The sequence below is a fragment of the Podarcis erhardii genome (assembly GCF_964252035.2).
Source record: "Podarcis erhardii genome assembly, chromosome: 17".
In the NCBI taxonomy this organism is placed as follows: Eukaryota; Metazoa; Chordata; class Lepidosauria; order Squamata; family Lacertidae; genus Podarcis; species Podarcis erhardii.
The window spans coordinates 28,866,481-28,881,560 of record NC_138515.1 but is presented as its reverse complement, the minus strand read 5'-3'; the positions used below and the strand labels follow the sequence as shown (position 1 = coordinate 28,881,560).

Below are 15,080 nucleotides of genomic sequence, written 5' to 3'. Positions count from 1 at the left end.
TAATGGCGGCGGCGGCGGCGGCGCTGCGCACTTCCGCCTCACGTCGAGGCGCTTCCGGCGAAACGGGCCGGCCGCAGCGCCACCTATGGCCCGGAGGGCAGAACGTGCCCACTTACCTCGCCTCTGCTCCGTTCGCGAGTTGAGGGGAGAAAAGGGATCGAAACCTGAAGGCAGGGGCGGATCTACTATGAAACGAAGGGAACTTAAGCTTCACGGCCTCTAATCCCCGAGGGCCCCCAGAAGATGCTTTAGTGCACTTTTTTCTTTTTTTTGGGTAGGGGGCGTCGGGTTTGTTGTTGTATTTCAATAATCCTGAACATTCAATCTCCCAGGACATTCTATACAAGATCTCAAAGTAGCTGTTCTATTACAAAGGAATTTCAGAAATAGACTAGAAAGAGAAGCTGCTGAATTGCAACTTATTACCAAACTTAAAACCATGGAGAGACCTGGTCTGAACAAAGACATTGGATTCTTATCTCATTATACATGACAAAGCCATTTTTCACCTTTTCACCCCTTGCTTTTTCCTGCAAGACCTATTGCAGTCATTAAGAGTCGTCAACAGGCTCATCACAGCTATCTGCCAATCACCCATTCCCACCACCCTTCTGAGTAATACCCCTCCCCACCTTCTCACTATATAGAAGGCTCTGGTGACTTCTGTTTCAGTGTATCTGAAGAAGTGTGCATGCACACGAAAGCTCATACCTAGAACTAACTTAGTTGGTCTTTAAGGTGCTACTGGAAGGAATTTTTTTATTTTGTTTTGAATAATCCTGAAGTTTGAGTCAGGCGCACATTTGTTGTGAAGGTGGAGTGTGGCAGTACAGCAATTTTAAGCAAAATCTGAAATGTATTTTTTTAACTGTGGTGATGACATGGAAGAACCCCATTGAAGATGCCCCCCCCCCATGACCATTCAGGCTTTGGGGCCCCAAAATTGTAGGTCCGCCACAGCCTGAAGGGTGCAGTTTGGGGAAGGAGCCCACTACAAGCACCTTTTTTTCTTTCATCGTCCAGGGAACTGACAAATACTGTCAAGCTTGATTTCAACAAGTTGGACTTTTTTATTTTTAGGGTGATGCCTCATATTTGAAATTCTTCCAGTGTCCCAAGACTTCCCTGAAACCAACTTTCTGGAACATTCAGTGAATTTATTATGTACTCCGGCCTTTTAAATGTCCTGAAATTTTTAGTAGTAGTGCCACGGTTTCTAAAAACATTCTATGATTTTAATGTTTGCTTTTTTTTTAAGCAGTGCTTTTAACTGTTTTAGGAGCCCCTTCAGCACTGAATGAGGTATACAGCTCAGGAGCAATTGTGCTGGCTGTGGGGTCTGCAGCAAAGTTAAGCCCATGCAAATGCAAGTCAGCACATATCCCAGAAAAGGTGCAATCACTGCAGAAGACTGTTTGCTTGCTTATTTTGTTTAATTTATATACCACCCTTCATCAAAAGATCTCGGGGCGGTTTGCAGAATTAAACATCAGGTCCCACAGTGCCAACAGCTATCTAATGTCATGCCCCAAACCATGAATACAGGCTGCAGTCTTCTGGACTTTAAAAAATACTTTCTGTGGAATTAGCACAAGTCTCTGGATGAGATTTTAACAGCCCTAGTTTGGCTTTGTTACAGTGCTGAGTGCAGTTAACCTCTCTTTTCCACACAGATATGGCGGAACATTTTTCCTGAGGAATGAAGATGAACCCATGTCTCTTCCAAAAAGTGGTAGTAGTGCAGAGGAACTGCAGCAAGTCCATTGTAGCTACCAGTCCCAATCTTATCTGGGTTAATGTTACGACACAGCTACATATGATACAGCTGTTCATCAAAGTCCATGCTCACCAAAAAACATGTCTACTACAGTAAGGAACTACTCTAGAGAAATTGTACCTCTGCTCACCCATTTCACCTGCTGTTTTCACACAAGGATTATGTCATTGTCAAAGTTCAGTGTGTGTATAAGAATGCATTGTGAAATCACTTGCGAGATGCTTCACAGGAACAGAATCACAAATGAAATATCCCACTGAAATAAAATGTGACTAGTAAAGTATTTCTATTATGCTTTACTAATTTCACCTGTACTCCAATTTAGATTGTGTAAAACTGTGCAGAATTGTGTTCCAGATAAACTGCCCAGTATTAAGTTATAAAGATTCAGATTTGGCTTTTTCTTAAGTTTTAATTTTGGTTGAAAAGGCAAGGCAACAGCCTTTAAGTTATTAATATCAAATTTAAATAAGTATTTTAATCAAGTAAAAAAAGAAGGGACAAAAAATTTCTGTGCAAATGATTCATGATTCAACCAAGAATAGAAAGAAGACTACTATCAGGCAGCCGAAAACAAAGAAAAACCAGATTTATACCTTTAACCATTATAATGAATGTATTGGCCTTTGTTCCATATGTAACATCACAATCCTTTGCTCTGCTGTAAAGTGCAGCGATATCTGTAATTACTTGCATAACATCCAAAGGGCAGATTCAGCAGTTATGACTCCACAGTACTGGCAATAAATAGTATGTGGGGCATCTGGGTGTTTCATTTCTGGATGCTATGCTTACTATAACAGCACAAGTTTCTGCCTGAATTATAAATGATGAACCAGTACAGGACCAGTCTGTTAACTTTCAAATAAAGTTTATTTCCTTCAGGGCTTAAAAAAAATTCTTAAACCACTCTCCTAGGATACATTAGTCCAAGGTCTAGTTCAGGACTGCTTTTAAAGGAATGAAAGCTAAAAGAATACAATAAAATAACAGCTATGGTGTTCAACATGCCTCCAAGGGCTGGTTCACATGGGAAATGCCCCCCTGAACCATGCATGCATTGCGCTGGCTCCATATTACTTGCTGGACATGGTTGTTGATTCACAAAAAGATATTTTAAGCATCTGACTCATGTCAAATGTATCATGTTGATTTTACTAGATTTTTACTAGACACATACTAATGGGCAACTAAATACCACTTTAAAAAAACACACACGCTCATTTAAAAAATTGCTTTAGTTCCTACTGTATGTATGTAGTTCCTATTATGTAGTTCCTACATAATCTTCTGAGCCGTTATTGGAAGGATATGGAAAAGCAACTTGTGTCCAAGGCTGATTTTCTGTATACCATGATGGCTGTTGCCAGTGGCTATATGGAAAGGCCACGGCAGAACTGAAATAACCATACATTGGATAGGTTTGGGTTAAGTTAAACCTTTGTGATTCTCCAACACTGAAATGACTAAAAGTCTGTGAACAAAACGTACTAGACTCTGTGTTATACACTATGCTTGTAGTTGTGGACATGCGATGTGTCAGGGGATTCATTTCACAGGAATTTAATTCCTGGTATGTCTGAGTTACTGAGTGAGTATTGCAATGATTTTGGTATAAGTACCAAGAGTAGTAAGGATAAACTTCACCATAAATATGCACCGGAGAACTCTGCAACTGAGAGGTTTCCTCAATATGTTCATTTTGATTTAAAGGTGAAAATTTAGTTTTGTTATTTTCACTGTACGATGGTTCCATCTGCAAATGCTCCAATTCCATGGCTTTATTTAGTTCTGTCATCACTGTGGAATCTAAATTATATGGGGTTGTGCAGTTGGGGGTCACATTTTTTTCCTGTCCACATTCCCCTTCGTTTCGATCAGATTTTGGAGGTGAACTCAAAGCTGTGCTACATTCAGGCATTAAATGTGAAGCATCTCTCAGGACATCTGATTTTAAGTTATGGTGCTCATTTAGCGTACCCAACACAGAATTAGCATCATCTCTAGTAGGAGAGTTTTCAGGAGATTGTTGTAATAACTCAACTGTCACTGAAGGTAAAGAAAGACTTTCACCTCCCTCATTGTGGGATGCAATATATTCTTGGTCATGGTCTTTTGCATTCCAGCCGCTCTTGTTGAAATCTTTTAGATCTGCTAGATTCTGCTGACCAGCTAATGTGTTTGAACAAATGAACTTTGGTTCTGATGCATTTGGTGAAGATTGAATGCTTTCACAGGTATAAGCAACTTTTAACTGTGAAGGTGAGATTGGTGCTGTCTCTCTCAAATTGCCAGGTTTTTTATTCCACATACTGTCTGTTGAAATGCTTAACTGTAGTTCTTTCTCTTTGGGGAAATTATATTTTCCACTCACTCTGCAAAACAAAAATCAAACTTTTTTTTAAAGTGATTTTTGAAACACAAGAATATCGATGTTCTATTAGAATTCGGACCTGATCTGAATTTACTCGATGCACAAAAACATAAATTGTTTATGTATTTATTTCTAAACATTTGCTTGGTCCCTATTTTTATAATCTTGTAATATATTTTGTTTCAATACTAACATTTCAAGGTGGAAACACAGCATCACTATTCTCCAGCTGTCTTAAGTGTGAATAATGGAGAAGAAAAGGTGTGGGTAGCTAATCTTGTGGGTTACTAGATTCATCAAATGATCTGGGCATGGGTTATCATAATCAAATAAAAATGTGTGTTAGCTTGATAAAAACATGAGAAAAGCCAGCTGGCTCAAACCAATAGCCAATCTAGTCCAGCATCCTATACACACAGTGGCCAGTTAGACGTCTGTGGGAAACCAGCAAGTAAGATTTGAGCATAAAAGCACTCTCCCCTCCTGCAACTGGTATTCAGAAGGATTGCTGCCTCCAACTGTGGAGGCAAAGCTATCATGGCTAATAGCCTTTCATAGCCCTCTTCATGAATTTGTCCGATTCCCTTTTAAAACCAAACCATCTCCTAGCCATCACTGCCTCCTGTGGGAGTGAACATACTACATAGAGAATACATTTCTTTGATCTGTCCTGAATTTTCAAACACAGAGCTTCAATAGATATCCACGAATTCTAGTGTTGTGTACAAGACGGAAAAACTTGTCTCTATCCAATTTCTCCATGCCGTAATTTTAAAAACTTCCATCATATAACCTCTTACTCCCCTTTTCTCAAACTAAAAAGCCCAAATACTGAAGCCTTTCTTCATAGGGGAGTTGCTCCATCCCTTTGGTGATTTGGGTTGCACTTTTCTGAATCTTCCCCAACTCTACAATATGCTTTTTGAGGTGAGGTGGCCAGAACAGTACACAGTACTCCAAAAGTGATCACACCATAGATTTGTATAATCAACATTATATCATATCATAATCATATCAGCAGTTTTAATTCCTTTCTTAATGATCCCTATTATAGAATTTAACTTTTTCGCTGCTGCTACATACTGGGTCAACCTCAAATTCTTGTTCCTGATTTGTCATCGCCAGTGTAAATGTGAAATAAAGTGTGTCCCCTGCCCAACATCTATCGCTTTACAATTGTTTACATTCAATTGCACTTGCAATTTTACTGATCTTTCACTCAGTTTGGAGGGGGCTTTTTGGAGCTCTTCACAATCTCTTTTTAATGACCCTGAACAATTTACTCAAGGTGTACGTGAGAGAAACTTGTTGGCCTATGTGCGCAGAATATTCAAATGTTATGTCCACTGCCCAAATGAGCAATCTTAATCCCTCAAAGGGTGTAGGGAATGTCTACTTCATAAGGGAAACGTTTTAAAAGGCATTTAATAGATGGAATTTATAGAAGTAAAAAGCAAAAACAAGACAGGCTAAAGACCTCTCAAAAGTACGTTTCATCAACTTTAGATTTCGTGAAGATCTAATACTAGATTCAATACTGTTCAGCAGACCTTCCCACAGACAACACGGGTTTCTTCCATACAACAGCACGCAAATCATGTTAATAGGAGAACAGAAACAAAAATGTGAGTATTTTGCTTAAAATTCAAGTTATCTATCTGATTGTTCAAGAACGAAATTTCTTTCAAGAAAAACACATGAATCCTCAGAGATAAATAATGTTTTCTCAGGTTACATTTTATGAAGAGATGACTTTTAAAGAACAAGGGAGGCTGTTTCTTGACCAGGTCTATCTGATGATATTCAAATGAACAACTTGGTTGTATAAACGTGGATAACGGAGTTTATTTTAACCAAGGTCCACAAGGAATTTCACGTGAAAGGCTACTTTGGCAGCTGGTTAAAAAAAATATGGCACATCAAAAATGCAGGGAGAAATCAACCCGTTTGTTCTATCAATGCAAGACTTTTTACTGTGCAAAGGAACTTTCTTTTCTCTCAATGTGTACCCCCTAAATCTGTTCTGGCATTTCCCTCAACCCTTTGAAACAAATCTGCGATGGCACAGGGTTCATGTGGGGAGACAGAACGTACATGTACTGTCTGTAAGGCATGCATTAATTGGCTTTCCAATGCCAGGATGTCATATCAGCAACACAACTATTTTTGTGAATTGCCACTGTTAATAATTTAATTACCACTGTCTATACTCATCTGCATTTCATGTCCACCTCTCTGCTTACATTCTGTTCTAAATGTGTATCAAATAATATTAATTAGAAGTCTTTTTAGATATGTGCACATTATATGCCAAATACTGTCTCCTCTCCTTCAACAGTCATCTAGAATCAGCCATTACAGTACCCTGCCACAGTAGGAGAGATGAGAAACAGGGACTTTCCCTCACCTCTGAAAGACCTGTCCCTGAACTGTTTCCATCCCAGCTGCTTTTTATTTAAAAAAGTACTATTTAACTTTAAGGTGCAGTATCTGAGTTTGCTTCCCTTCACCCCCTCCTCCTACCTATCCCATTTTCCTTTTGTGGTTGGTCTTTTAGATTTTAAGCCTGGGGACAAGAACTGTCTTAGTTTAATTGTTTCTATGTAAGACACCCTGGTTGCCTTTCCGGTGGCATTTTGTTTTTTAAAATCATTTTAAAATCCTATGCCCTTTTAAAAGGTGAGGTTTGGGAGGGCGCTTATTAGGTTGTTGCTTTTATTTTGATTATATATTTTGTGGTTTTATATTCTGGTTTTGTTCTGTGAACTGCCCTGAGACCTTCGGATATAGGGCAGTTTATAAATTCAATAAATAAGTAATTTTTTATTGGGTTTTCAAAATACAAGTACAAACCAAAACAGAATAAAAAATAAAATAATCTAAATGTAAAAAGTATAACTCATAGAAATAAGGTAGACAGATGGAATCAAACAATCTAGCAATATATCTAAAGGATAATTTCCAGAGTTCCATATATTGATTGATGGCTTAGAAAGCTGTTGTTGGAAGTGGTGATTACAAACATACGTGATATAGTTCCAGCTGATAGCATGAAAGGCTTGGGAGTTGAACAGTGCAATAGAAATCCTCTAAATAAAGTTCTAACACTGAGAAGGGCCTGATCCACAAAATTTGTGTTATGGAAGTAACACATTTCAAAGAGGTCCACTAGGCACTGGTATTTTGTTACTGTTTTACTATTTATACCTTAAATTCCTGCTAGTTTCTTCTTCGTTTATCTTTTCTGTGGTTGTCATCAGTGAATCAGCAATCTAATAAATAAAAATAGGAAAACAAACCGATGTAAGTGTATTATGCACATTAATTCTTTTAACACTTTTCTGTAAGTTCTATAAAATGTAAAAACAATGGGAAAGCGTTTTTGTGCTGTTGGACAAGACTTTAGATTGGATCAAGACTCTGTTCCCATCATTCCTTATCACTGGCCCTGCTAGCTAGGGATGATGGGATTTGTAGTCAAAAAACAGCTGGAGACCCAAGTCTGGGAAACACTGTTATTGATTTTACAAATCACTTTGAGGGTTGTTTTCTTCTTTCTACAAGCGGTGTATTATTTTTATGAAACAAACTAAGAAATGATTATATTCTCTATTTCAGTTTTGCAAAACAAAACTTCTTAACTAGAAGTAAGGGTACCACCAATGTAAATTTCCTTGCTAATTCCAGTTGTGCATGTATTTCCATTAGCACTGCAAATACACTATGTAAAAGAAGTAAAGTTTACTAACCCCCCCCACCTTATACTATATACAACATCAATTTCTCACACTGAATATAACTGATTCGAAAAAGGACTTTATGATCTGAAAATAGAGAGGCATGTACTTTTATAACCCAATAAAATCTTTAATAAAAGGGGGAGGAAAAATATTTCCCTTCTTAATAGTATCTTCAGATACAAGCGTTTAATTGTATATTAATCATACAATTAATGGCAGGAGGATTATTATTGGTGGGAAACCTCTTCAAACCTCCATAACTGCAATAGTAGGTGGGCTAGTTTGTAACACCAGATTATTTTCTTACTTGGTTTTACAAAACCGTAATAATGTTCCTTATGGTGGCCTTACACAACATTGATCCAATGCTCTACTATCCAGATAAAAAAATTCCTTCCAGTAGCACCTTAGAGACCAAGTTTGTTACTGGTATGAGTTTTCGTGTCCATGCACACTTCTACTATCCAGGTGAGCCTAGACCAAAACTCATTCACTATGTGATTACTTTTTCTTTTTATGGTTATTGCTGTTTTTCCTTTTGTTATTTTTCTGAATGATGCCATGGCCTATGGCTAGAGTAATAAAAGTCTATGATGATTATGGTGTTTTTGGATTACTTTTAGACAGATTCAGACTAAATGTTTACAAAGGCTTGACCTCTTTGAGACTGTTCTATTTAAATCCTCACAAAGACCTGGAATGCACTCAGAAAGATACAAAGGATGATTTGCATCACTCCAGGGGTCTAATAATATACCTTGGGTTGGGCAGAACATGGAAAGCAGTAGAGGGCACTTTTGATACCTTAGCATAACATCCTTTCTCATGAGGAATGAGACTGCAGTAATCTCAGTCCTTTGTGGGAAAAGATAATCCTGCAGGACCTGAGGCTTGTTTGCCACTTCCTACATCCTTTCCATGCCCCAGCAAGGAGTTTTGGTGTTGGGCAGTGGGGAAGGCTGGGACAGCCCTGCTCTCATCAATCCTATGTTTTTTGCAAGCTCCGTTGGAATATTTGCAACATCCCTATTTGAAATATTCGGTAATTTAATATGCCCTTAGTGTTCCTGGAATGCCACTAATACTACCCATCTTCCCATAAAAAGCTTAGTTAAAACATAAGCGGTCACTAGTCACCGCAATACAATTTCCAGTATCAGAGGCAGTGTTTCTAAGCAATATTGCAAATGCTGGGCAATACACATACATTGTGACTAGTAGCCATGTGTAATGCTTGCAGTATTTTTGAAGAATTCTATCACCACATTTGTGAACAAAAATAATACATTAAATATATTTAGAACCAAATACAAGTATGTATCATTGTCACTATATCATTCTTTAAAAACAGAAGTGTTGAGCCAAGTGGTTTTACCTTTATCTTTTTTGTACGTGAGGGATCACTCGTCTCCTCAGATGAACTGGAACAATCTTCTGAAGTGATACTGGCAGGTCTTTTGTGTTGAGACTGGGAATCTGAGGCCTGGGAAGCTGGTGGGCCACTGCTGCACATACTGTGTTTGGTGCCATGTCCCTCAGTGGTATCCAGTCCATGCCTTTTCAACTCGCAAGATTTTCTCCAGTTTTTAACCATTTGATATATAATGAGGGGCAAAGGTGACTTTTCCTGCTTAGAACAGATAAACTTCATATGCTCAATAGTCTTCATTATTTTCATAATGTGAGCCATTTTTCCTAAATCCTTCCTTTCACACATTATCAATTTGTCAAGAAGTGAAGAAAACTGATTGTAGTTATATTCTAGTTCAGACACAGTACTTCCATAGTTTAAACTTATAGTATACGGTACCAAGTTGACGCACATAGAACTGAAGGACTTCGATGTTTGCAGCAGGTTTTTAGTTTCTGAAAGTTCTTTGAGCTCCCTTGAGAAAAGATGAAGCGCATATGAGCAATTCAAATTTTTTGCGAAGCCATGAATAGCTTTCCACTCATTCTGAAGTTCAGAGATGGAAGAGTCTATAATTTCTATAAGGTTGCCTTTCCGGTAAGAGAAGGAAGCCATTTTTTCTTGACATCTTAAAAGTTCAGGTGTAAGTGATGTATCAAACCATAATAAACTTCGAAATCTTGGTTTATCTACTCTTCTTGCTATTGAATTTTGGAGAAAAAGAACTGTTTCATATACCATTGTCATTTCAGCATACACCTCAACAGCTTCTGGTTTCAAAATGACAGGATTTATGCCACCATTTTTCAAGAATCCCAGCACATTTTCTTTTGTGATCAAAACACTGTCACTCTCTTCCTGTAAAATCTGAAAATACTGTTTCAACATTTCCATATGCTCTGTACATCTGGACAAGAGCTGTTGTAATCTCTCAGTATCTGAAGACTGCGCTTCACCTAATATTTCACCAATACAACCAATATCCTGGCGTACAATGAGGGAATTTGTAATACAATAATTTGCCTCTTGTTGCTTGCTTGCCATTTCACAATTACTAGAGTCCACTGAAGATTTCTTGAAAGTCTGTTCTTCAACAGCACCGTTGAAATTTCGTCTTCCAAACTCCTCTATCATAAGCTGATAAGTCTCATAGAGCTTAGATAGGTCAGCTTCATTTATTTTGATTGCTTGTCTTTCCTCACCTTTAAAATCTCCATTTATAAACTTAACTTTTTCTGTCCAAGCAAGACTTTTAGCAGCATCAAAAAATATGTGCTCAAGTCCAAACAGTGATGCTTTAATATTCACATCTTCACAGGTTTTTATGAATTCTACCTTTGTAGCAATAATATCCATCATGACCCAAAGATGCTCTTCCTTTTCTGTCCTCAGATTAATGCCAGGAGTTTTAGATTTGCTTATTAAATCTACTGTATTTTTTCTTGCATGTTCTAAGTCATCAAGAGTATCTCCAAAGTTAGCTCCACAAACATATGGGACAGAAAGGAAAAAATCAGAGAAATTGTAATTGCTTTTCATTGCTTGTTCACATTCCTCTATTTCTCGCCTCAACTTCAAGAAGGAATAGTAAGAATTATGTTCCCATCTTGTGTTATTAAAGGCATCCACTAATTGTTTGTGATGGGTTTGTAACTCATTAAGAGCATTGTATTCTAGTCTTCTCTGAAAAGCAGGATAGAAATTTGATTGTTGTTGGTAACCTGACTCCCCACCAAACAACTCACTACACAGTGAATCATCATACCAAAGCAAGCTTCGGAAGGTTGGTACACCTTCTATATGTCTCTTCTTATTTTCAATGAATTCAATGGTTTCCATTATAATCTGTAGTTCAATCAGGGATTCTATAGCAGAAGGTTTCAATTTATTAATAGCCTGCATCTTTCTTTCAGTACTCTCAAGTATCTCCCTCGAAACCAAGACATGTTCAGAAGAGCATTCCTGCTTTTTTTCAAAAGCTCTAACAAAGGAGGGAAGAATGCTTCTGCAAAATATAAGTTGTTCAAGTAATACATTCAAAGATGTGGTTTCATCTGCCTTTCTCAAGATCTCTGATATTTTAATGATAAAATCAAGGGATTTTTGTTCAAATCCTACTTCTGGATGTTTGATGTCATGACTGAGGTCTCTGCAGTTATTAAAAGGTTCATTTGAAAAACAGTTGTTTTCCAAGGACACAGGAGACAGTTCGTAATCATTGGATGAAGCTTTGGCACTCAAACTTATCTTTATTTGCGGTGCTGGGGCTATTTCCAGAGCTTCGTTTTCATCAGAAAAAACATTTTCCAGCCTTATGGAAATATTATCTGGTTTTAAAATGTTCACTTTTGCAGAAGATTCTAATGCCGCTTGAACTGGCATGGCAAGTTTAATTGCACTTGCCTTGATATCAGAGTCACAAGTCCTTTCATCTTTTCTTTTGTCTTCTCGATTGACACATGACTCCTTTTTCTCAACAGCTGTATTCAAATGTTTTGCACTATCTTTGCTTGTACATCTATTAACTTCAGAGCTGATGTCGTGCTCTGTGCTTACCATGCTGGTACTTACATTTTCTTGGGTATTATATCCAGAGACGACATTTAAATGAATGTTCTGCTCATTGCTCATAATGTGTTTGTCACTGCTTGGCTTTGTACTTTTCAATTCCATGGTATCTAAGCTAGTAGATTTCTTGGAGGCTGTTTGAAGTTTAGTTAGTTTTGCATTTCTCATGTTATCACAGCTACAAGGCATATCTGAAACACACCTAGATGAAGATCCACATTGTAGGACTTCACATGATTTTGATGATTCACTTGATTTTTTCCTTCCAGCTTTTGCTAATATTTTTAAAGATTTCTGAACCCTTCGATGTGCTTTTCTTAAGTGAAACATTGCTCCATCTATTTTTTGAGAAAGATGTTTGTTTTTACATAACAATGCTTGAGTGTTAAGAGTATTCAAAACATTCTTAATATACTCTTCAGACTGCACAAATGTTTCAACTTGTCCCTTGGACGATGAAGAAAATATATACTTCTCTTCTGAATTGTTCTGTTCTTTCCTTCTGTGATGTTTGGTATTTTTCTCCTGCAACCATTTCATATCCTTTTTATGTCCTGAACATTTCCCCATATCTGTCTTCATTCTGAAAGAGCTATGAGGGGAATTCAGTTTTGGCTGAATTATGTTGGTGATTGTAATCTGCAGGTCAGGACATACAAACAATTCAGGTTTTTCTTCCGAATCATTTTTATTCTCTTCCACAGAGGGCTTTCCAGAAACCTTTGTACTCTGACTAGGTTTTTCTAAGAGACTATCCCAATCCATACGCTTTTGTAAATAATGATACACATCCTTTTTCTCCCAATAGTTTCCATTTTTACATGGCTGTGGTGTGGAGATACATTTTTTACACTCTCCTAATGTATTTTCAAAGTCACTAACAATGTTCAGGTTCTGGTCATTGCATTTTACCTCTAAATCCTGTTCAAATACTTCTAGACTATCATCTTCACAAGAGGAATTACTGTTCAACTCTTCAAAATTTGCATTTGAAAGACCTGAAATCTCAGACTGAGATTGAGGTTTTTTAAATTCTATATCCTTTATATTCTCCAAAGGTACAGGAACAGAGGTACTTATCACAGAGGCAGTGCAATGTTTTTCTTGATAAGTCACCATGTCTGTACCTTTAGTTAGAAATGCTTGGTTATGTAGGTCTTCACATTTTTCTTTTCTATTGTTTATCAGCTTTCCTTCTGTTGTTGAGCCTCTACCTTGACCACTGAAGTTAAAGTCAGAACCTGAGCTTTCTGAATCCAAAATTTCAGGCTCCATTGAAGTCTCCATACAGCATTTTATATCACTTATCCAGTCCTCCTCGACAGAATCTTCTTTTTCTGATGTTTCCTCTGCTGAACTTTCTGATGAGGAAGGCATCTGTATTGTAGGGGTATCTCTTTTACCTTTTTCTTCCAACTCGCTTGTGTATATTTGATCAAAATCACTGGTATTTGCTGTGGTGTTTGTTTTACAGTTCCTTTGTTCATCAACAAATATTCCTGAGGAAAGAAGACATTCTTTGCTATCTCTAAAAATATTTTTATCCAATGAAACTGACTCAGGAAGACACACACTTTTCCCATTAAAATTTCTCATTACTGTGTCACTTCCACAGGAAGTTGGGGATTGATGCACCATTCTCTCTCCGATAGAATTATCTTTTACTTTCTCTATAGTACAGTAGTCTTTTTCACCTACTGAGCTGTTTGCTACTTCACATGCTGTATATATTGATTTATTAATGATTACAGGTGCTTCAATCTTATTGAATTTTTCAAATTCTGTCACCGCATGGCACCCATTTTGTTCAAAATTCTCTGCATCCATTTGATTCTCTATAGACTGCTCACTGAGATCTTCATCCCAGACTTCTCCCATAACATTTTCAGAAATATGCAGTTTTTTACAAACTTCAGACTGTAATGTGTAATCTTGGAGACTACAACTGTTAGCACTATCATTCTGTTCTTCCTCTGATGAAGTAAAATTGTTTTGAGCACATTTTGTATCCAAATTGGTTGAGCAATGCATTTCAGAAATGTAAGCACCATCTTCTTGTAATTGGCTCTCCATTTCTCCTCCCATCTTATAATTGCCAAATGCTGCACTTTCTGGATTTTGGTCTGGAAATTTCCATTCATTAATCAATGTTTTAGAAGGATTTAGGTGTAACGAGGGCAATTTTGAATGTCTTGTTCCTTTTTCTCCTCTTACATCTTCCATAAGGGTTCTGTCTGAATTATTAGTTTTGCAGACCTTTGATTTTAAAGAACTATCACCTACATATGCTTTCAAACAGTGATCTGTATCAGTATTCTGAGAATCCAAAATGTTTTTGTTGACAGTACTTAACCCTTGCTCACCATTCACTGGGGAATCTTTATTTCTGTTTAACACAGATGGCAATATAGTCCCTTCCAAATTTTCTTCCAAATATGTTTTCTCCATATATTGCTTCTGACCAACTGCATTCTTGGAGTTAAGAAGAGAATTCTCAGTTACAGGATATGGCATGCTTAGAGTAGCAGATACTTTCATTTCCAAGTTATAGTCCAGCTCATTCTCACACTGTGAAATCCTATCCAAGATTGCTTCTCCATTTTGCTTCTCTAGGACTTGTTCCCTTTTTTTTAACCTTGGATCCTTAATCAGTTTTGAAGTAATTACAGTACTTGAGCCGCTATCACAGGCAGGAGAAACTTCAGGATGAGTTTTCAAAGAAGAGTTTTCAATATGGGCACTTCTAACATTTCTGCTGACATCCAGATCAGGGGAACAATGAAGATTAATTTCATTTGTTTGTATATGTGGGGAATCCCACCTTCCAGTAGATTTGGGCTTCATTTGGGTTTCAATTATAGAGCTGTTCCAGTTCTGAAGGCCTCCAGAAAATGAAGGAGATGCATTATTTTCTGAGTTTACTGCACAACCTATCGTGGGCTTTCTGAAATGTTCATAGATGAGTTGGCTTTTGCCTATCCTTGTCACTCGTGTACAGTTTTCCAGTGGTAGTCTTCTTCCTCTTCCTGTAAATACAAGGAAACAGATTAAAGTATAGGGTTGTGAAAATATTTTTGACCAAACTGTGTGCAGTATCTTCAGGTTAAAATGTGGCAGTTCTGGGAGTGATGCTTCCTATGACATCAAAGAACAGTTGCGAAGTATTGGCTACTGAGCAACTGAAACTTAAGTAGACAAATTGATGTGCCT

At 37.5% G+C, this 15,080-nt stretch overlaps 1 protein-coding gene across 1 annotated transcript in view; it reads right to left on the bottom strand.

Moving 5' to 3' along the window:
• Window positions 1-2,631: 2,631 nt before the first annotated feature.
• Window positions 2,632-15,080, bottom strand: part of TEX15 (testis expressed 15, meiosis and synapsis associated) — a 30,733-nt gene continuing 18,284 nt past the window's right edge. Inside the window, exons 7-9 of the mRNA XM_081844685.1 lie at window positions 9,267-14,896; window positions 7,359-7,423; window positions 2,632-4,152 (exon numbers count right to left, since the gene is read on the bottom strand). Coding sequence (XP_081700811.1) covers window positions 3,045-4,152; window positions 7,359-7,423; window positions 9,267-14,896 — 6,803 coding nt within the window. The 3' untranslated portion in view covers window positions 2,632-3,044. The remainder of the gene's footprint in view (window positions 4,153-7,358; window positions 7,424-9,266; window positions 14,897-15,080) is intronic.